The sequence below is a fragment of the Lepidochelys kempii genome, chromosome 18, assembly GCF_965140285.1.
Source record: "Lepidochelys kempii isolate rLepKem1 chromosome 18, rLepKem1.hap1, whole genome shotgun sequence".
Taxonomy (NCBI): Eukaryota; Metazoa; Chordata; order Testudines; family Cheloniidae; genus Lepidochelys; species Lepidochelys kempii.
In genome coordinates, this window is record NC_136397.1 from 6,664,178 (window position 1) to 6,687,109 (window position 22,932).

At 49.8% G+C, this 22,932-nt stretch overlaps 1 protein-coding gene across 5 annotated transcripts in view; it reads left to right on the forward strand.

Annotated features, from left to right (window-relative positions):
• The first annotated feature begins 2,411 nt into the window (after nt 1–2,411).
• The window catches only part of PLEKHM2 (pleckstrin homology and RUN domain containing M2), a 69,197-nt gene continuing 48,676 nt past the window's right edge, over nt 2,412–22,932 (forward strand). For 3 of the 5 annotated variants that reach the window (XM_073317193.2, XM_073317194.2, XM_073317195.2), the window contains exon 1: nt 2,413–2,650. In XM_073317193.2, the coding sequence (XP_073173294.2) occupies nt 2,591–2,650 (60 nt within the window). In that variant the 5' untranslated portion in view covers nt 2,413–2,590. Of the gene's footprint in view, nt 2,651–22,932 lie in introns of all 5 variants that reach the window. The other 2 variants (XM_073317197.2, XM_073317196.2) reach the window with 2 other exon arrangements.

A 22,932-nucleotide genomic window follows, 5' to 3' on the forward strand; every position in this document is an offset into this window, starting at 1 on the left:
TGCATATGCTGCTGTTTTTACTTTGTAAGTGTGTTATGCAAATAAAAATAGCTTTTGCTTCCAAAAAAAAAAAAAATTACTCTCCTGTAGCCATCTGGCCCGACCCTGTCACAATGTATACTTTGTGCTTTCAAAAAGCTGAAAACAGATATCAGCCAAATCAGCTGGGAGGAAAAAAGTAATCAGAAAAATGTGAATGATAATTCGGAATTGTTTTTAAGAACATTTTACTAAATGCCTCAAAAGCCACAATCAAGGAAGAAGGCCTTATTGGTTTAGAGGGGAGTGAAAGCATATATTAAAAAATAACAAATGGAAGAAAGGGGAAGTTGAAAGTAATAAATATATTTCAGAAGCTAGAAGTTGTAGAAAATTGATAAGGGAAGCAAAGGATCACAATGAGAAATCTATGGTCGGCACAGTTAAAGACAATAAGAAGGAGTTTTTAAAGTATATTAGGAACAAAAAAGAATCCTGGCAATGGTGTTGGTCCATTACCAGATGGAAATGGTAGATTTATCAATAACAATGCAGAAAAGGCAGAGGTGTCCAATAAATCGTAATGTTCTGTATTTTGGGAGGAAATGGATTATGTAGTCTATCATATAATGATAATAACGCTCTTTCCATTCCACTGGTATCTCAGGAGCTTGTTAAACAGCAACCACTAAAGTTAAACATTTTAAAATCTGCAAGTCCAGATAACTTGCATCTAAGAGTTTTAAAAGAGCTGTCTGAGGCGCCCACTGAGCCATTACTGTTGATTTTAAATAAGTCTTGGAACACGGGGGAAGTTCCAGAAGACTAGATGAAAGCAAATGCTGTGTCCATATTTAAAAATGATAAATGGGATGACCCATATAGGCCTATCAGTCTGACAAGGATCCTGCTCAAGATAATGTAGCGGCTGATATGGGACTCAATTAATAAAGAATTAGAGGAGGGTAATTAATTAATGCCCCATCAACATGGGTTTATGGAAAATAGAACCTGCCAAACTAACTTGATTTTTTTATGAGATTACAAATTTGGTAACGCGTTTGCCTTGGTACTGCATGACATTTTATTTAAAAAAACCAGAATGATATAAAATTAACATTAAATGGATTGAAAGGTAACTACGTGAAAGGTCTCAAAATGTAACTGACAATTGGGAATCATCAGCAAGCAGGTGGGTTTCTCAAAGAGTCCAGCAAGGATCTATTCTTGGCTCTATGCTATTTAACATTCAATGTCCTGGATGAAAACACAAAATCATCACTAATAAAATTTGTAGCTGACCCAAAAATTGGGGAATAGTAAATAATGAAGAGCACAGATCACTAAAACAATAATAAACTGGGTGCAAGCAAACAATATGCATTTTAATATAGCTAAATGTAAATGTATACAACTAGGGAGCAAGAATGTCAGCCACACTTACAGGATGGGGGACTCTGGGAAGCCATGATTCTGAAAGAGTTGGGGATCATGGTAGATAATCAGCTGAACATGAGCTCCCAGTGCCCAAAAGGGCTAAGGTTACCCTTGGATATATAAACAAGGGAATCCGAAGTAGAGGTAGAGAAGTTATTTTACCTCTGCATTTGGCACTGGTGGGACCACTGCTGGAATATTGTGTCCCGTTCTGGTGTCCGCAATTCAAGGAGGATGTTGATAAATGGGAAAAGTTTCAGAGAAGAGCCACAATAATTATTAAAGGGTTAGAACATATGCCTCATAGTTAAGGCTAAGATTTTTCAGGGTTCTTTTTAGTAAAAGTCACAAACAGGTCAGGCACAATACACAAAAATTCAGGGAGCCCGTGACTTGTCTGTTACGTGACTAAAAACGCGGCCCCCACCAAGCCCGGGGTGCAGCGGGGACGGGTCGCACGGCCCCGGCTGCAGCCCCCGGGGGAAGCCGAAAGGCCTGGTTCTGCCCCCCAGTTGCAGGGCAGGGGGGCACAGTCCTGCCTCCTGCTAAGCCCTAGAAATCAGGAAATCTGCGACTCCCGTGACTAAAGCGCAGCCGTCGGGCGGCCGAGCTCCCGGAGCCGCTCTCTTTAGCGAGCAAAGGCGGGCAGGCCCCCGCACTGCAGGCCCCCTGACCCTGGGGGGGTTCGCGGCTAGGTGTGTGAGGAGCCGGCCGGGGCCCCCGGGGCGCGATCGGGTGGCCGGGGGGAACATGGGCCTCGCCAGGCGGAGGATAACGCCAAGCGCAGGCCCGCGGGGCCCGTCCCGGGGGGGACGCCCGGAGCCCGGGGGCAGCAGGGGGCTGAGGCCAGGCCGGGGGCTCCCAGCTCCTCGGCAGGGGGCTGGCTCCGGCTCTGGCTAGGAGACGCCGCCGCCTCCCGCGCCGCGTCTCCCCGCCCGCCTGCCCGCCCCCGTCACGAGTGCGGCCGCGGCGCTGCGCCGCCTCCCCTGCGCCGGCCGGGCTCCCGGCACAGGGCGGCGGGGCCGGGGCGCAGCGGAGGGCCGGGCGGGGAGCGGGGCAGGGCCCCCGAGCCAGCAGGACGGAGCCCCCGGGCGCCTGGCGGGCGGGCGGCGGCGAGCGGCTGAGGCCGCCGGGCCGGCGCGGGAGGAAGCGAGCGGCCGCCGGAGGCAGCGCCATGGAGCCCGGGGAGGTGAAGGACCGGATCCTGGAGAACATCTCCCTGTCCGTCAAAAAGGTGAGAGCAGCCGGGCCGGGGCCTCGTCTCCCCCGGCACCCCGGGCCGCTGGCCCCCGGCCTCCGCCGCCCTGCCCGGGGTCCCGGGGGCCCTGTCCCCGCCCTGCCTGGCGTCCCGGGGGCCCTGCCCCTCCCAGTGCCGTCTGCAGGCCCAGCTGGGCTACAGCACAGAGTCTGGTGGGTCAGCTTCGCCCACCCATGGCTGCCCCTCACCATCCCCAAGCCGTTTTCTCCATATCTAGATGTTGTTTACATTGGGGCTGGGTTGGTCTTTTCCAGATTTCCCCAGTGTGCAGCTGCATCATTGGTACCCGCTGTGGGGAAGCTGGCGTAGGCTTGACTTCCCCAGTCATCCGCGGTGGTAATGTCCTGCTCTGCGCGGGTGGAGATGTTGTTAAACGCAGACAAGCGCACTAGGACTCCCGCCGGTGGTGTTGACCACAGTGGAAATAATTTCCAAACCAACACCCCCGAGTCAACCCAGCCTTGACGTGTGCAAGTTCTAACAAACCAGCCACAATCAAATAGCAAAAGTCCCAACTTGGGCTACAACTCCGCCCTCTAGCCACTGCATATGGAGCTCTAGTTCCTCCAAGGCATCACTTTCCTCCAGTTACTGGGTAGCTATTTTTACAGAGCTTCCTGAATTCACTGGTGTCTGACTTGGGCCCTCGGTCTCCAGCCTCCTGATTTACTCCACAGTGTACATTAGTGCGAGATCAGAACCGCTAATTAATTCCCTGCCTGCTGGAAATCAGGTAGCACCCTTCTAGACTCTGACAAAGCCCACACAGAGATCTGAAAATTCACCTTAAGCCTGACCTCCATCATCCTCTGCTCTTCCAGTCCTGGTCTTTCCTGAACAAGGCTGCTAATCATTCTGAATTGTCATGCTGTGTAGAATGGGTTTTAATATCATAGAATCATAGAATATCAGGGTTGGAAGGGACCCCAGAGGGTCATCTAGTCCAACCCCCTGCTCGAAGCAGGACCAATTCCCAGTTAAATCATCCCAGCCAGGGCTTTGTCAAGCCTGACCTTAAAAACCTCTAAGGAAGGAGATTCTACCACCTCCCTAGGTAACGCATTCCAGTGTTTCACCACCCTCTTAGTGAAAAAGTTTTTCCTAATATCCAATCTAAACCTCCCCCACTGCAACTTGAAGAGAGTATATCTGTAAGAGAGTATTGGATCTCTGATTTCAAAACCACTCTGAGCCCTCTAGCCGCACAGAAAGCTTACTTTAATATTTGCCACCAGTTTGATTTACACAAAATAGCCAGGACTACACCAAACACGCAAAGGCTGAAACAAATGATGAGTAGGAGGGAGGGAAAGCACCAGTGAAGTCTAGGGCCAATAGCGCCAATGCCTGTTGCTGCTGCTCCTCATAATTTCCTAAGCAACAACTGGAAATTGACCTGATGCGTCTTAGTTTTACTGCTTCCTACAGATTCTGAATAGCAACAGTGAATCGTGACCAGATTTTTGTCAGCTTCACGTTGCTTCACATTGGGAAACCATGGGACAAGGGCGGAGACACTGGAGATCGTGTGCTGCTGACTGGGACATCCTGCATCAGGGCACATTCAGTGTGTTACCTTCACAACCATAAGGGCTAGAAAAATAGGGCTTGATTCAGATTTTATACTAGTGTTACTTCCTTGCCTTCAATGGACTTTTGAGTTTCTCTGGTATGAGATCAGAACCAGCCCCTCGGGCTTTTTCAGGATGAAAGTAGCCAGTAAATTGTACAGAAATTGGTATTGGAGGCCTGTTCATTTACCTGGGAGAGTATCCCACTGGCAAGTGGATTTGTCAAGCCCTGGAAAGGAGGCAAGGATACTTCCTTATTCCCCGCCCTCTCAATGAAGTAATTAATGATCATGTGCCAGAGTATAATCAGTAGGTGAAAAATGTAAGGGAGTCAGCTTGACTGGAAAGAATAATTTAAAAAGTTACAGATCATTTAAGAAAAGTGACAGAAAATAGACCAGTGGATCACAAGAAGGACCTTGTTAAACTACCTTTTGAAAATCCTGGTGGAAGAAGGTTAATTTGCCAAGAGTTGTTGTGTATTTTAGGTATGTAAAATGAGGGGGGAAATACCACAATGACACAATACCACACTTGTTTGAATAATCAAGCATGGCAATTGTTGGTGTATTTCGCCTGCCAATTCTGCATCATTAAAGGCCATGAGAGTTTTACTGTTGACTGCAATGGCACAGGCTCGAGCCCCAAACGTACAGAAGGATGGGCAGAAATTCAGAGTTAAAGAAATCTAAATTGTCAGCTTCATCCTGAGGGGTGCCAAGTGCCGTTAACTCCCACTGACTGCATTAAGAGTTGAGAGGGCTCAGCACTGGCAGAATAGGCCCCCACTTGCTGTAACTGGAGCAAAACTGCTGTATGTATGACCTTTCTCCTTAATCAGCTCTGTACGGGTATTGCCTTTGGGAGTATAGAATTGTCTGCTGTTTCAAATCAAATATCGGGGGGAATTGTGAGTGATGGGTTGATTTACTGTCTGTAGTTTGTCAGCTCTGTCTTCCCTATTAGATACCAGTTCATTCAAAGGAAGATAGGTTAGCTTTTCTGGAGATTATTTGCACAGCTTAGTGATATGGATTTCATTATTTCTCTTTAGCTGCTCCTGCTTCTCTCCCTAACACCTGGCCAGAAGGCATGTGCACCCCACTTCCAGCTTAGAGGGCTGTGCTCAAAAAAGGAATTATGTTAATTGTGGCAATTTATGGATGATTGTTTTTTAAAATGAATATAAGGCTTGCCAAAGGCACAAGACCGTCACTGCTGGGATCTGAAGATCTCTGCACAGCCATGTGCAGTCAGTGACACCATAAGCTTCCACACTAGGTGCCTTAACCCTGGGATAGGTGGGGCACTTTTAAAGGTGACAGAGCAGATCAGTCTTTGGTTTCTCTGTAGAAATTACCACTCTGCCATGGTAATCATATGTACCGCTGTTGGCTGGGGGCACTAGATGGAGATCACCAATTAGGTACACACAGTACAGTAACAAATGAACACAGTATAAATGCATAGATTTCATATATGCTCCTGACCAATCCTCAGCTGGTAGCACGTGCAATCAGTGATGGCCTTGGTCACATTCAAACTAGTGACCCAAATGTGTCCCATTATCAGACTTCTGTGCCATCTGGGTAGCTGCAGGCTCCATTGCAAAGGAGGAATTTGTTATCTGCCTGGCTCAAACTCGGTGCCAGGATGTGGATTCCCAGTGCTGCCAATTTCAAAAGTTAAAAAATCCTGAGCAAGGCCCCAAATCGTGGTTTTTGTTCGTCTCCAGGCGTGTGTGACAATGGCAGGGTTGCCTACTCTTGCCAATTCATAACGTGGCTCTGGCCTCTGCTGCAGGAGCTCTCACTGAAAGACCCACCTGAGATCAGATCACACCACTTTATACAAAGTGCTGCCTGATGGTGCAGGGGGCTTCCTGCTGCTCTCCAAGCTTCCAAACTGCCCATTTTTAATTCTGTCCCCTCCAGCCCTCTGTCAATTCTCTGCCCCTCAGCCCCACATCAGTTGAGTCTCTGCCACACATCTGCCCCAGACCTACATTGACTCAGCACCCCCTCCAAGCCCCACATCTACCCCTTCCCCCCAGCAGTCCTGCTCCTCCTGCAGCTGTGGAGGCTTTTCACCCTCAGGGCTTGGGAGAAGGGTGAGCGGGGAGGAAGAAGAGCAGCTTCAGTGGTTCTTCACCCCTCCACCAGGCTTTGGGACCAGCTCCCATGTGTTCTTCTCCTTCTCCCAGGCCTGGTGTTCTCCTGGTGTTCTTCTCCTTCTCCCAGGCCTGGTGTTCTCCGGTGTGTTCTTCTCCTTCTCCCAGGTCTGGTGTTGAGGGGACAGAGAGGAGGAGGAAAGATCAGCTGACTCATTTTTCACAAGAGGGTAGTGGGGAGGTGGTAGCAGATCTTCCTTCCTCTGCTGGAATCTCCCCCGACCCCCATCCTGTGGACATGGTATCTGCTGCTCCCTCTCCTTCCTCTGCCCCTACGGGATGAGCTTTGCCTGGCTCCTGCAGCTGCTCTGATTGCCTGTTCTTCCCCAGGAGAGAAGTGGTGAAGGCAGCTGTTCAGAGTGGATTTCCCCTTTGGCAGGCTGATACTGCAGCTTCTGGCTTCACTGGGAGGCTACCTGCAGCAGCAGCCCAAGTCCGGTTATGCTCAGTGATATCATGAGAACTGGAGGGGAGGGCAGCGGAGTGAGATGGCTCAGCCTCCATTGCTTATGCTCTCCTTTCTGCAGGGCCCGTTCTAGCACAGACTGATTCCTCCCAGTTATATGACGGATGATTGATTTCACTGACCAAATGTCCCATACCATTTAAAGGTTAATGACTGTTTGGAATCTGCCTAGAATTGACATTGTTCATCACCTGTATTTTGACAAATGCTGTCTCAGGAGCGGGTGGGGGAGGTTCTGTGGCCTGCAGGGTGCAGGAGGTCAGACTAGGCCAGTGGTTTTCAAAGTGCGGGTCGCAACCCAGTACCGGGTCGCAGAATGGAAGGCCCTGAGTCACGGCAGCTCTGGTCAGCACTGCTGACCAGGCCGTTAAAAGGCCCATCGGCGGTGGTGTCTGGCTAAGGCAGGCTAGTCCCTACCTGTTCTGACACTGCACTGCGCCCTGGAAGCAGCCAGTAGCAGGTCCGGTTCCTAGGCTGGGGGGCCATGGGGCCAGCTAATGGGAACTGGGGGGCGGTGCCTGCAGGCAAGAGCTGCACGGAGCTGCTTGCGTGCCTTGGTCTAGGAGCCAGACCAGCTGCTGGCTGCTTCTGTGGCACAGCGCAGTCTCCGGTGCCAGGACAGGCAGGAAGCCTGCCTTAGCACCATCGCTGTGTGCCACTGACCGGGAGCCACCTGAGGTACGCCTGCACCCCAATCCCCGGCCCCAGCCCAAAGCCTGCACGCAGAGCCCTGACCCCCTCCCGCGCCCCAGCAGAGAGCCCCCTGCACCCCCACCCTCTGCCACACCCCAGACCCCTCATCCCCAGCTCCATTGTGTCACGGACATCAACACTTTTCTTCAACTGGGTCTCCAGAAAAACAGTTTGAAAATCCCTGGGCTCGATGATTGTGATGGTCCCTTCTGACCTTAAAGTCTGTGAGTCTATGAATCCTCAGCACTTGCTATGCATTTGCCTTTGTACTGGCCACAGTGTGACTTTGCTGTAGCTTTTACTAGCCCTGCATATGCAGAACAGCCTCGGCAGCCCCATGTGTGATCCGTGCCTCTGACAGGCCAGCTCAAAAAGAGCTGGGGCTTTTTAAAACCTCTTCAGTTGAGACATTTTGTTGTCTTACGGTAATGATCTACGGATAGCAAAGCAAATGTCACAAACCAAGCGCTCTGATGCCTTCCGCTCATGCTGTTGACCTTGGGAACTAGTATTTTTCTGTATTATACCAAGAATCCTCTACAATACTAACAAGAGTCATTGAGAGTGATTTACACCTCGTTATGATGCAAATGCTTTCTTCAGCCATTTTTGTGTTCCCCTGATCCTGCACCAGCTGTGTGTTGGCCCAGTCCCCTTAGTGAGAACACCTGGAGGGGTTGCTAATTGTGCCGTCTGAAGGGAGTGTAAATAGGACCACATCCCCTCTCCTCCGGTACTGTCCCCTATGCTGGCTGCTAAACCAGCTATATGTCACCAGAGGATCCTGCTGCACTGGGGTGATACTCTCATGGCAAGATACACAGCCATTTTGTGCCAGTGGAGTGGTGTGCAACAGCTGAAACACAGCTAAGGAATGGGGCCTCTGAGTCCTTCATCAAGGATAACTTCTGATGTATACAGTCATTAATGTTATTAACGTGTCTATCCAGCTAACCATGATTAATGTTGGAAAACAAATAAGAAATAGCACGTGGTTCCCATCATTCTCAATAGGTGTTGTGGAAGGAGAAATATTCCAGGAGAACCTCTTAGTGCAAGTATAACCCAGGGGTTCTAAAGCTTTCTGAAGCCAAAGGCAGCTTGTTTAAAAAAAAAGTTGGACAATAATTGATGACAAATGCGCTTACAAATTAGCCATGAATATATGGGGACGGTTCAGGTACTTTATGTACTCCTTCTAGAAAGTCTCACCGATCCCTAGGGGTGGGAACATGCTCCCCAAAGCTTGAGAACTTCTCTTCCAGTCATCCTCCAAGGGCATTTACAGGCGTCTAGTATTTGTTTGAAGGTTCAGTCAGGAAGACTATCTGCTAATAATAATAATATAATTCAACACAGATTGCTAAAAGCAAAACTTACCAAAGTATCGCCGTTTATTTCTTCCAAGTATATTTGTCATTTCAGGCGTTCTCTTTTGAAATATCTACTGCCGTGTCCTGATGCAGAGGTGAAGTTGTAATCAGGCTGATCTTTCAGTCACAAGTGGGTTAAATTATACAGGCATCTAAAATGAAGCCTACTCACTGTATCTGCTAGAGACTGTTTGGAAGCTCATGTGAACATCTGCTGGTGGAGAAAGCAGCAATGGTATTTTGAACCTTTACACTAGTTCTCCAGACTGCTGGTGCAAACCCTTTCACATGGTGAGAATGGCTTGTAAGGTGGAATTGTAACTGTGAAGCTGTGAATCTGATACAGTGACCGGTAATTGACATCCTTTGGTCTCACTGCCTCTGATCTACCATGGCTCCTAAGCATTATGCTGCTGGTCAGAGTAATGGAGAATGGAAACCCGTTGTCTGGGATAAAGAAATAACAGTTGAACAGCAAGCTCTTGGCATTCCTTAGCTGTTTCTTATTCATTTTAGATTCAGTCCAGGATATATCACCAGGCAGATTCAGACAAACTGGAGGGAATTCAGAGAAGAGCAACAAAAATAATCAAGGTTACAGAGTAGCAGCCGTGTTAGTCTGTATCCGTAAAAAGAACAGGAGGACTTGTGGCACCTTAGAGACTAACAAACTTATTAGAGCATAACCTTTCGTGAGCTACAGCTCACTTCATCGGATGCATGCAGTGGAAAATATAGTGGGGAGATTTTATATACACGGAGAACATGAAACAATGGGTGTTACCATACAGACTGTAACAAGAGTGATCAGGAAAGGTGAGCTATTACTAGCAGGAGAGCGGGGGAGGGGGGAACCTTTTGTAGTGATAATCAAGGTGGGCCATTTCCAGCAGTTTAGTGTCTTTCTCCCCCCCCACCTCCACCCCGCTCTCCTGTTGGTAATAGCTCACCTTTCCTGATCACTCTTGTTACAGTCTGTATGGTAACACCCATTGTTTCATGTTCTCTGTGTATATAAAATCTCCCCACTGTATTTTCCACGGTATGCATCCGATGAAGTGAGCTGTAGCTCACGAAAGCTTATGCTCTAATAAATTTGTTAGTCTCTAAGGTGCCACAAGTCCTCCTTTTCTTTTTAAAAATAATCAAGAGGTCTGTAGAGATTGACCTGTGAGGTGATGTTAAAAGTGCTTAATCTGTATTGTTTGGCTAAGTGATGGCTAATGAGGGGAACTTTGAAGGAAGCAGACACCAAGATGTAGAAGAATTACTACTTGGTGTGACAGACAGGGGCGTGACTAGGAATAGTGGAATTAAATTGAGAGAGAAAAACCATATCTAGCTGCTGGGATTCTATGAAAGATTGACGAAAAATCAAAGGCTGCTTCTTTCTGTAAAGAGAGAGACATGTTAGTACCTACATGATTTGCAGAAGCCGGATTTTTAGCCATCTTGATGTTGATCAGATTTCTTTGTTCCAGAGTTTTCCTAGATAGCAGACTCCTGAAAACCAGTTAGCTTGCTCTTCCTGTAGTGATTTTGAACCTTGCTTGTTTTTCTCTCCCGTGGAATCTGTGCCTCTGTTGTGCTGAAGAACTTGTGACCTGTAGTGCCTTTTTCTGTAACATCGGGAACACTCTCCCTTGCAGTCATGTGCCACCCCTAAGTCTTGATCATCTGTGTCTGACAAGCTGTACCAATACCAGGCTATTCAGACCTGGCTGTCAAGACTAGGGTGTGTTTCAGGTCTTAATTAAGATGCCAACCGTGTGTGCAATGACCAGTTAAGAGGCTGCTGTCTATTACAGGGGTTGGCAACCTATGGCACGTGTGCCAAAGACAGCCCGAGAGCCAATTTTTAATGGCATGCTGCTGTCAGCCGGGGACAGCAGCGTGCAATTCAAAATCCGGCCTGGCGCACTCTTCTCTGCCCACCGCTCTCTCCTTGCAGGGCAGGCAAGCTTCCCCCTCCCCCTGCCTCTTCCCCCAGCGTGCAGGGTTCCTGCCCTCCTTCTCTCCCTCCCTGCGCCGATCAGCTGACGGCCCTTGCTACAGAGGGGAAGAGGGAAAAGCAAAGCCGCAACGCACTCTCTGCTCCGGGGACGTTGGGGAAGGGGGTGGAATCGGCATATCCCCTCCAGCCCCCTGCCATGAGCCGCGCAGGGCAGGGGGCTGGGAGCACCCCCACGACCCCAGCCCACACCCCCAGCCCTCTGTCCTGACCCCTGCACCTCCCTCACACACCCTCAGCTCTCTTCCCTGACCCATGAACCCTCCTCACACACCCCCAGCCCTCTGCCCTGACTCCGGCACCCCCTACACATACCCAGCCACCCCATGCCCTGACTCTTGCACCCCCACATCCACACCCCCACCCCACCCCCACCCTGAGCACCGAACGGGAGCTCCTGCACACACACACCTACATTCCCACCTGCACCCCTCGCACCAAATGGGAGCTGCCCAGGTAAGCGCTCCACACCCAAACCTCCTGCCCCAACCCTGAGCCCCCTCCCTCATTCTAGCTCCTGGCCACACTCTGCACCCCAACCCCCAGCCTGCTTCTTCACCCCCAGCCCTGTTCTCAGTGTACTCCCACCCTCATCTCAGGTCAGAGAGAGGGAGAGAATGGGCCAGAACCAGGGAGAAAGTAGGTACCTACTCTATGTGGGCAGGGCCGGGACCCCAGACTGGCAGCGGGCTGAGCGGGGCCGGCAGCCGGGACCCTGGGTGGCAGGAGCCGGCGGATGGAACCCCAGACCGGCAGCGGGCTGAGTGGCAGCGGGCTGAGCCACTCAGCCCACTGCTGGTCTGGGGTCCCGGCCGCCGCCCCTGCTCAGCCCACTGCCAGTCTGGGGTTCTGACTGCCGGCCCCTTTCAGCCCGCTACCGGCCTAGGTGAACGGAACCCCAGGCCGGCAGCAGGCTGAGCGGGCCGACAGTGTAAGATCAGCATCTTAATTTAATTTTAAATGACGCTTCTTAAACATTTTGAAAACCTTGTTTACATACAACAATAGTTTAGTTATATAATATATAGACTTATAGAGAGAGACCTTCTAAAAAACATTAAAATGCATTACTGGCATGCAAAACCTTAAATTAAAGTGAATAAATGAAGACTCGGCTCACCACCTCTGAAAGGTTTCTGACCCCTGGTCTAGTACATGCAAACAGGTGTCACCAGCACAAGTTAAAACCAATCTCCAGTTCCTGTCTGGCTGCAACAGGGCTGTTTGTATAGATACAGTGCAAACGATTGGTGCCTGGAGTCGAATCTCTCTGTTGGAAATAGCATACCTAACCTAAATGAAGTCCCTTGGGTTTGAAAATACACAAGTGTAGGACACCCTGGAACAGGACAGTTCTAATGGAAGAAAATGACATGGGGTGCCCAAGAGAGCTCATGAGTAGAGGGAACCTGGACATGAGTAATGAGACAGAGAAGCTGTAAGCCTCAGATTCCAGTCTGTTGCTTGACTGCTTAAAAGTGTCGGGGCTGAGAGTTCTGTTCCAAGCTGTACAACTTCTACCCTCTATGGGTTCAGCACCCTGTAATCAAGGCTCCTGTTCTGGTGCACCATGAACATGCATCTCTCTCTCTCCAGGCTATTTTGACATCAGTGAAAATTGTTTCTCAGATGGTAATATGCTATTCAGGGAAAGCCACTGGATCTGCTAATATGAGAGCAGATATCTGGATTATAGCACAAGTTGTGTTGGTTACCTCTACGTTTCTGGGGTGAGAAATAGAATGCTGGGATCGCTGCTTTGTCACATGCTTGTTCTAAGAAACGTTGGGTCAGATCAGGTGACCCGGAAGCGTGCACCTGCACCCAGATACCCCAACGTCTCCTGCCTATGCAAAAGTGAAGGGACTTCAAGTTTTGCACATTTTTCATTTCACAGTTGTCTCTGGGACTCTTGCTGGGAGAAGCGAGTTTGATTAGAACCCAGAAGATAAGAGTATTGATTGGCTAATGTGTTGACCTTCAAGAGCAAAATGAGATTCTCCATCTCCTTATTCAATTGAGTCTACCTCAGGAAATGAGATCCAATAAACCAGACCTGGAATAAGTAATAATGACGGAGAGGGCGTTCGCTGGCAGAAATACCTTCTAGTCTCTTTGCTGCGGAGCTGACCAGAGTCGCATTGCTGCCCTTCGAAATTCACTTCATTTACTATAAAGCTTATTAATGAACATAAGACTGCAAAGAGTTACAAAGGGATCTCACAAAACTAGGTGACTGGGCAATGAAATGGCAACTGAAATTCAATGTTGTCATTGAATTTGGTGGTGTCAGGGTCTGAATTAGGTGTTACCACTCAGGAAAGAGATCTTGGAGTCATTGTGGAAAGTTCTCTGAAAACATCCACTCAATGTGCAGCAGCAGTCAAAAAAGCAAACAGAATATTAGGCACCATTAGGAAAAGGGATAGATAACAAGACAGAAAATATCATCATGCCTCTGTATAAACCTATGGTGCACCCACATCTTGAATATTGCATACAGTTCTGGTCACCCCATCTCAAAAAAGATAGATGGGAATTGGAAAAGGTACAGAAAAGGGCAACAAAAATTATTAGGGGTATGAAACAGCTTCCGTATGAGGAGAGATTAATAAGACTGGGACTTTTCAGCTTGGAAAAGAGACGACTAAGGGGGGATATGATAGAAGTCTATAAAATCTTGACTGGTGTGGAGAACGTGAATAAAGAAATGTTATTTACTCGTTCACATAACACAAGAACTAGGGGTCACCCAATGAAATTAATAGGCAGAAGTTTAAAACAAACAAAAGGAAGTACTTCTTCGCATAATGCGCAGTCGATCTGTGAAAATCTTTGCCGGGGGATGTTGTCAAGGCCAAAACTATCATGGAATTCTAAAAAGAACTAGATAAGTTCCTGGAGAATAGGTACATCAATGGCTATTAGCAGCCCCGTGCTCTGACTGTCCATAGGCTCTGTTTGCCAGAAGCTGGGAGTGGATGACAGGGGATGGATCCCTTGATGATTCCTGTTCTGTTCATTCCCTCTGAGACACCTGGCATTGGCCACTGTTGGAAGACAGGATACTAGTCTAGATGGACCTTTCGTCTGACCCAGGCTGGCTGCTCTCACGTTCTTAAGTTCTAAGGCAGGCTGAGCCCACCCCCATTGTTCTAGTTCACCTTCATTCTTTACCTCAACCCCCTACCCCTCCCTCAGAGCTGCAATTACTGTGCTTGGCCAATGGCTGGGCAACCAACACGAGACAAGAGCTCTGGATCCCATGCTTCATAGAATATCAGGGGTGGAAGGGACCTCAGGAGGTCATCTAGTCCAACCCCCTGCTCAAAGCAGGACCATAGAATATGATTCCCGCATGGAGATCCAGGGTCACTCCTAAACCTCATTCTACTGCATTTTCACCGCAGGGCCAGATTAAGGCGGGAGCTTTAGGGGCTGCAGCCCAGGGCCCCGGCTCAAGGGGGCCCCACAAAAAATAAATCACAGGCAGCGATCTCCAACTCCGGGTCACTAAAAGTCCTGCAGTGCAGTGGGGCGCTCAAACAGGCTGCCTGCCGTGGCCCTGCGCCGGTCCTGGAAACGGCTGGCTGCTAACATGTCTCTGCGGCCCCTGCCCATGCCCCCAACACCGTCCTCACAGCTTCCCATTGGCCGGAGCTATGGGGGTGGCACTTGCCGCTGTCCCCCTCCCCCCAGGGGCCGCAGAGACGTGCTAGGAGCCAGTCACTTCCGGGAGCGGCGTGGGCTATGGCAGGCAGCCTGCCTGAGCCCTGCTGCTGCACCGCCAGCCAGGAGCCGCCTGTGGTAAGCACCTCCTGGCCAGAGCCTGCATCTCGCACCCCCTCCTCCACCCCAACTCCCAGCCCCAGATCAGAATTCCCCCCCCCCCGGCTCCCAAACTCCCTCCCAGACCCCACACCCCAATCTCCTGCCCCCACCCCCTCCTGCACCAAACTCCCTCCCAGGAAAAAGGCTTGTATACAGGGGCCCCACAAAATCTAATAGCCCCGGGTCCACAGGAGAGTTAATCTGGCTCACTGCCAAGCCCCTAGGCCAGTTGTTAATTGTCATTTTGATCACATTGCTAGACTTGATCACATTGCTAGACACATGAGCTTTTCAAACTGTGTTCACAGCAAACTACAGGCTTTAAAAACACACGGTTTCACTTGCAATGCAAAGGCTCCATACCCGTGCAGCAGGAAACCTCCAGTGACCCAGCTCATTACCAGCCCTGCACGGGCACAGTACATCTGTCACGGTGCTGGGTGAAAGAGCAGGCCGTAGCAGCAAACTTGTGGATATGGTGCATCTTACCAATGGCTCACGTGTCCCACCAACCTAATTCCCCACCAACCTAGTTCCATGATTTTGCTAGCAGTTGGAGTATTGTCTGTTCAGAGAAAGCTGCTTGTTCCTGATGGAAGATGTTATCAGCCCCTCTGGAAGGGGCTGAGAGGTTGGAAATGGAGACAGAAAGAAGCCCAATGTAATTAAAGTTACGTGATCAGCCTCCACTTCCACTCACTGCACTGATATAAGCGCTTGTTTTGCAATCCTGTTGCAATAGAATAATGATTGCTAATCAAGCACGTACTCAGGGAAGGGGCTTTACAGTTCTGCACTTCAGATCAATGGCCCTGCAAGAACACAGTGGTTAGGAATAAGAGCTGGCCCACAGGTGTGTATTGAGTAGCCCTGTCTAGCTGTTTATTTTGCTTTTTCAGAGTGTTTGTCTCATCAGGGGATATCTCTGAAGCAGTACTCAAGAATTTCAAAGCCAGGTGAGCTGAGCATTCAGTAACCAGTCAGAGCTGGAGACCACAGTTGAGTCATGAAGGTCAGTTCTAGGTGTGGAAGAAATTTCCAAATTCTAGTATGGTTCTGTTGCTTCCGGTGAGAGCTTTGCTGGGAGAGCTTGTGCAAGTTGTTTAACTTCTCTGAACCTCAGTTAATACGTGTGTGAAATGGGGATAGTATTTACCTATCTCATGGGGGTTCCTGGAACTTTTTAACCCCTTAAACTCCTTCCAGGCTTGACCAAAGCTGCAGTGCCATCTGTAACTGTCCCAAGACCTGGCATTTATTCATCATCTGTTTTCTCCTGGGAGAGGTACAAAACCTTCCCTCATAAGCATCAGTGGTTTATATGTCAGTCTGTCTCAGGAATAGATGGCATTGACGCTAAGGACAGGTACATGCCTTTTGTGGAGTACTTTGGTACCAATATTTCAGAAATTAGGAAAGCAAAAAATATCCATTGATCCTTGCCTGCTTCTGTATTATCCATTCTCAGTACCAGAAGTGGGCAAACTACAGCCCATGGGACCGTCCTGCCTGGCCCCTGAGCTCCTGGCCCGGGAGGCTCACCCCTGGCCCTTCCCCTGCTGTTCCCTCTCCCCCGCAGCTACGCGGCTGATCAGTCCTCAGAAGGGCTTTAGTTACTTTTCGTTACAGCAGTTTCTGTGTCTCCCAGTCCTGAAGGGACTTTCTACAAACTTGCCATTGTGTTCTTGAAGTAGTGAGCACAGACCACAATCTTTTCTTACTTCTCCATTTGAGCAAAGGCTTGCTGCACTGCATCCAGCTTTCGATGCCGTGAGTCCATGTTCTGTGTTGCAGTCTTTAACATCCACATTCCAGACTTCGGAGATGAGGGCAGCACCGAAGCTAACCTTGTAGCCAAGGTCAGAAGTTGCAGAGGAGGAGCAATCTTTATAGCTGGACATCCAGCATTTCAACTCCCTCTGATCTCACCACATGGCCCATTTGGTTTTTCCATAGGCCTTTAAAACTTTCTCCAGCGTGCTCTAGGATATGATCTCTCTTGAGGAGCCTGTCCTCCAGAGACATCGAAATGAAGTGACGTATCAAAACCAGTCCTCAGCATGGAGTAAACAGAAATGCTATGCTTTATCCACGAGTTATCCTGCCAAAGGAGTGGGGGTAGTGGGAAGAGGGCCTCTTCCATTCTACTCAATTTTTGCTCTGTAGTAGAAGAGCAGTAAAAAAGTGGATTGAAAAGGTTCACACGCACCAAGACTTGAGTTCAAAAGTCAATTTGTTTTTCAAGAGTTGGTGAAGTTACTATAAAGCGGTGTAAGGAATGTCCCATCCTGCCCTGTTCTAGGTGTCGTGTTGAATCTGGCATTGGTGATTGCAGAAGGAATGCACAAGCCTCAGCTCAATTCTTGGCTGGTAAATGAAAAATGATTTTCAGTGACATTAGCTCCCCTCTTCTCTGAAATTGGGTTATGTATGTCCCATCTCTTCTGCAACCCTGTTTATTCAAAAAAGTCCCCTATTCCCCATTGGACAAACATTTCTACTGTTCTTTGTTTACAAACAGATCTAAATTTACATCCCTGTAATTATTTGGAATCTTGAGGAGTTTTATTTAGAGTTTCTGTCCGCCTCCTTGCCTGGCTGGCAGGTGGAATTGTTTTTGTTCGTAAGTGTCGCAATGACATCGATCCGACTCTGTTCAGATCACGCTGTGTCCCGTCGCTTGTGAAACTTAGAAACACCCAGCTGGTAATTGCAGGGATGCTTTTTGGATGTGGACACATTTACTTTGTCCAGCAGAAGGTCTATAGATAGCTTTGGCTCAGAGCTCATTTGAGCCACATTCTGAATGGAGTGACGTCCTGCTCCATCTCCTGCATTGGCTTTGCTTATCATGCTATCAGAGCTGAAGTTACTGGGTTAATCCCAGCATCTGCAGTTGAGTGAACCCAGGGAATGATGAACTGAACTGACGAGAGCGTGTGAGGAGGAGAGAGGTGGCTAAGTGGAAAGACCATAGAATAATATCGTTGAAGGAAATGCTACCACATTGTCAAAGCTTCCCGGCCTTCCTCCTTGTCCAACTGCTAGAGTCTATATTTAAGTTACCAGCTCAGCCCACAGCCACAGGCAGGAAATTACTTCACAGGAGACTCTCATGTGAAGGAGTATTTGATCACCGCACTCCAAACAGTTTCTTTTGGCCAAATGACTAATTAGACTGAGAGAGGTTTGTTTTCAATTGTTCATTTGTGCTTTATAACGATATTTGCAGGAGGCAGCTCAACAGGACATATAAAATGCACAGAGCTCTTTAAAGCAGGGGTGAGCAATACTATGCATCTTGTACAGAACTGAGCACGTTGCTGAAGACCTGCAAGCAATAAGTGTACAGGTTACAGGTGTGGTATTGTTAACTGCAACTACTTGGGGCTGGATTGCTGTAGTGTGGTTACACAGGGATGGTACAGAGTTGTTGGGGTTGTTCTGTTTGTGTTTTTACCAGGTATATGGGCAGGTGTTTGGAGACACCTTGATGATTATTTTGTTAGCGCAGTTACAGAACCAGGGATTGGTGCTTATAATGAAAATTTTCCACCCCAGGCTGTCTCTGGATAATTTTCAGCTAGTCTTGAGCCATGCCCAACCATTTCATTATCTGATTAGAGCATCCACGTTTCAACCTGTGTTAGCCAAAACTAGCTTTAAAGGTTTGTCACTAGCTTGGTTTCCCCTAGTCAGTGTGGCCATGAGCTATATAATAACTAGATCACAATCCCAAACTAGAGATGACCTCCAGAGGTTAGTCTGTACTACCATGGGTTGGGTACCATGAGTTTCAGCTAAAATCCTGTCCCACCCCACCTTCCTTGATCCTACCACATCCTTTCCCTCAACGGGCTCCCCGATGCTTTCCAAATTAAATCCAAGCTTCCCATCCTCCCCTTCAAGGTTCTGCTAAATTCCACCTTTGGCTATGCCTTTGGTTTCCTTTCTTACTACCCTTCAGTGCCTTCATTCATTCAAACTTGCAGCCAAACAGCTTCCTTCTCATCCTTTTCCCACTCCCCTTTTCAGGCCACTTTCCATGGTGTCTCTGACTCTGGGTGCTTCCTCCTCTAACCCACTGCCCCTAGTGCCCCCCTTAAAACCCAGTGCTTCTGCCAGGCTCACTAGTATTGACCCACCTGAGCTAGGCATGTACTGTCTTGTGTCTTCATTTAGGCTGGAAGCCCTGTGGAGCCGTGGCCACGTCTGCCTTTGTGCCTTGTGTAGCACCAAGCCCCGTGGCTGTGCTTCACTGATAACTCTGTTTGATGGCTTTTTTGTGTATAATATATGCTGTCTCCCATCCATTGCATAGTGGTAGCACTTTATTCTGCCGTGTGGAGGGCACTAGTTTAGTCAGTGGATGCCCACTTCAGCTTGGCGTGGCCTGGAATTGTTGTGGGCTTTGCAATCAGTCCCCAAGGGTGGCAGGATAGTATCGCATCCCTTTGATGATTGGCATAGATAGTTTGTAAACTTTTGGGGAAAGGAATCTGGCATCCCTGGGAAGTGGCATGCACACGATAGGAGGGCTGTCCCCTCAGCCCCATCATCTTTAACCTCACCAAGGAGCTGTTGCTGCGAGCGATCTCCGAGGGCGCAGACGGCTTCAGCCTCCACGGTGAGAGGGTGAGCGTCCTGGCCTACGCAGATAACCTGGTCCTGACCGCAGACGACCCAGAGAACCTCCAGCATATCCTAGATGCCACCAGTTGAGTTGCCGATTGGATGGGGCTCCGCTTCAATGCAAAGAAGTGCGCATCCCTCCACATAGATGGCAGCAAAAGGGACTTGGTACAGGCGACAGAATTCCAGATCCAGGGCGAGCCCGTCATCCCCCTGGCAGAGGGGCAGGCCTACCGACACCTCGGCACACCGACGGGTTTCCGTGTCCGACAGACACCCGAGGACACCATCCCAGAGATCTTGCAGGATGCCACCAAGATCGACACCTCGCTGCTAGCACTGTGGCAAAAGATAAACGCCCTGAACACCTTCCTGATACCCCGCATCTCATTCGTCCTAAGGGGAATCCGCCGTGGCAAAGGTACCCCTCAACAAGGCAGACAAGATCATCCGGCAGCTGGTGAAGAAGTGGTTATTCCTTCCCCAGAGAGCCAGCAACGAGCTGGTCTATATCACCCATAGGCATGGCGGTGCCAATGTCCCCTGCATGGGTGACCTGTGTGACATCGCGGTGATCACCCACGCCTTCCGCCTGCTGACGTGTCCCGACGCCATGGTAAGGAGCATCGCAGCGAAAGCCCTCCATGACGCAACACAAAAGCGGATCGGTAGAGCCCCCTCCAACCGAGACACCACCAGCTTCCTGAGCGGTTCCCTGGATGGCGAATTTGGCCGAGATGGGGGTGACATCGCTTCACTGTGGTCCCGTGCCCGCAATGCCACGTGCCGCCTGGGGAAGCGCATCGGCTGGCGCTGGGAGTGGTGCAAGGAGCGCCTGGAGCTGGGAGTCCTGGTGCCGCAGATCAGGTCTGAGGGCAACACCATCGTCACCCCGAGTGCCCAGGAGCCTGGTGGAGAGGACCCTGAAGGCAGCCATGCACTCGCTGTACATAGAAGCCCTGAAGCGTAAGCTGGACCAGGGTAAAGCCTTCGAACTGACCAGCAAGTGGGACACCAGCAACCACTTCCTCGCTGGGGGTGGCTTCACGCGCTTTGCCGACTGGCGGTTCATCCACCGCGCCCGGCTCAACTGCGTCCCGCTCAACGGAGCCGTCCACCACGGGAACCAAGACAAGCGTTGCAGGAAGTGCGGCTACTCCAACGAGACCCTGCCCCACGTCCTGTGCAGCTGCAAGCCCCACTCCAGAGCCTGGCAGCTGCGCCACAACGCCATCCAGAACTGCCTGGTGAAAGCCATCGCACCGCGCCTGGGGGGCGGTCGCCGTGAACTGCACCATCCCCGGTACTGACAGCCCGCTGCGACCCGACGTGGTCGTCACCGACGAGGCCCAGAAAAAGATCATCCTCGTCGACATCACGGTCCCCTTCGAGAACAGGACCCCAGCCTTCCGAGAAGCCCGAGCTCGGAAACTGGAAAAATACACCCCTCTGGCCGACACCCTGAGAGCGAAGGGCTACGAGGTGCAGCTGGACGCCCAGATCATCAGAGCCCTGGGCGCTTGGGACCCCTGCAACGAGCGTGTGCTGTGGACCTGCGGGATCAGTAGATGCTACACACGGCTCATGCGGCACCTCGTGGTCTCGGACACCATCCGATGGTCCAGGGACATCTACATCGAGCACATCACCGGCCACCGACAGCACCAGGAGGTGTGAGCCGGTACGACATCGTGCACCCACTGTGGAAAAGAGACTGAGAGGCTTTCCCCATCGGACCGTATGAACTGGAACCATAAACCCACTGAACATTAAATCCCACCAAATGAGGGTAGACCCATCCCCACCGTCGTATCCACTCTCTATACTCCGCACCTGAACATAGCCGTTGTGTGGATATCTTATCTCCATATCTCAATGTCTGTACTCTGACTGGTTAAACTTTTACCCCCAGTCGGGGAGATGGCAGATTATTATGTAATTCTTACTCCACCAGCTCCTAAATCGAATTTCGCACCCCTTGATAATCTGTACCTTATCCCCTGACAACCAGAAACTTCTGTGCTTGAACTCTGTACCGTTTCTTATTTCAACATTATCTTAATAAAATTATTAAATCTGGTGACCATCTCTGCAGCGGCAGCTCTGATGGATTCTGCCCTACGCTGCGCGCTGGAAGAGGTGTCAGGAATGGAGGCCGAGTCCTCAGGTTTTTTGAAAGAGGGGATGTTACACTCTGTTTCTGCAAGATCCAGGTTCCACTAATGTCTAACACCGAACAGGTGTGTTCTTCTTGGGCAGGGGTTCTCAAACTGGGGGTCAGGACCCCTCAGGGTGTCGCGAGGTTATTACACGGGGGGGGGGGTCGCAAGCTGTCAGCCTCCACCCCAAACCCCGCTTTGCCTCCAGCATTTGTAATGGTGTTAAATATATTAAAAAGTGTTTTAAATTTATGGGGGAGGGTCCACTCAGAGGCTTGTTATGTGAAAGAGATCACCAGTACAAAAGTTTGAGAGCTACTGTTCTTGGGGGTTGGGCGTGTCACCCATCCCTTGATGTATCCATGTCCCCGTAATTCAGTTGCATAGTTCTGTGTCTATTGATCCACAGCAGTCATGACCACTTCTTGCAGTTCCCCATTATTAATCCCAGAAGCACGCTCTTGAGGGTCTCCTGCTGGCTCTGTTTGGTGTGGAGTTTTGGTGTGCGAAGTTTGGGTTGCATCCCCACTTCTAACAGCCCAGCAGATCCTAATTAAAATGGTGTGATTCAGAAACCCTGAGTCAGTCTTCAGAGGAATCACTGTGTGTGCATGTCTGCTGTGTACAGGTGCCCCACATTCACGGGGCTGGGTGCCGTCACATGACCACGAGCCCTTCAGCAAAAACAAGTCACACAAGTGCATCGCCCAGCTCCTGACATTACAGAGGAAAGTCTCATTGCATGCACATGTATTTGCACTAGACTAGCCCTGGACATCGCTGCAGATGGGATATGGGTGTGGCAGAACAGTAGCAAAGCAGGGCTTTGCACCATAGGGAATGTGTACAGTGCAGGGCTACACCCCCTGTACCAAGATATATTTTTCTCAGATAAATATCACATGTATATGTTTGTGACCATTCATTTTGTCACCAATACTAGGATGCAAGGGACCCCTTGGTTGTCTGCCCCTTGTGTGCTGAGTGCATTTGAGGAGTGCTAGCTTTCAAGGCAGTCTGACAGATAAGGAAGGGAAGGCTGCATTAGGAATCCTGCTCATCAAAGACTCTTCAGGCACCCAGTGTCAGGGCTCAAAAAGAGACTGTCTTGCTGACTTACTGCACGCTGCCCATAGGAGCAGCAGAATGCCCAACACTGTTTTGAGGTGTTGCCAGTGGACCATGCCCTGGAACCTCTGGCACTGTGGTTCAGAAGACAGGTTCCTCCTCAGTGCTGCTAAAGAAAATGCCGATGCCCTGTGTCAGAGGATCCTTAAAGAATGCAGGCAGCATGTTGTGAAGCTTCTGTTTCTGCTGACGTTACTTCCCCTAGTGGGAAGTGCTGCAGACGC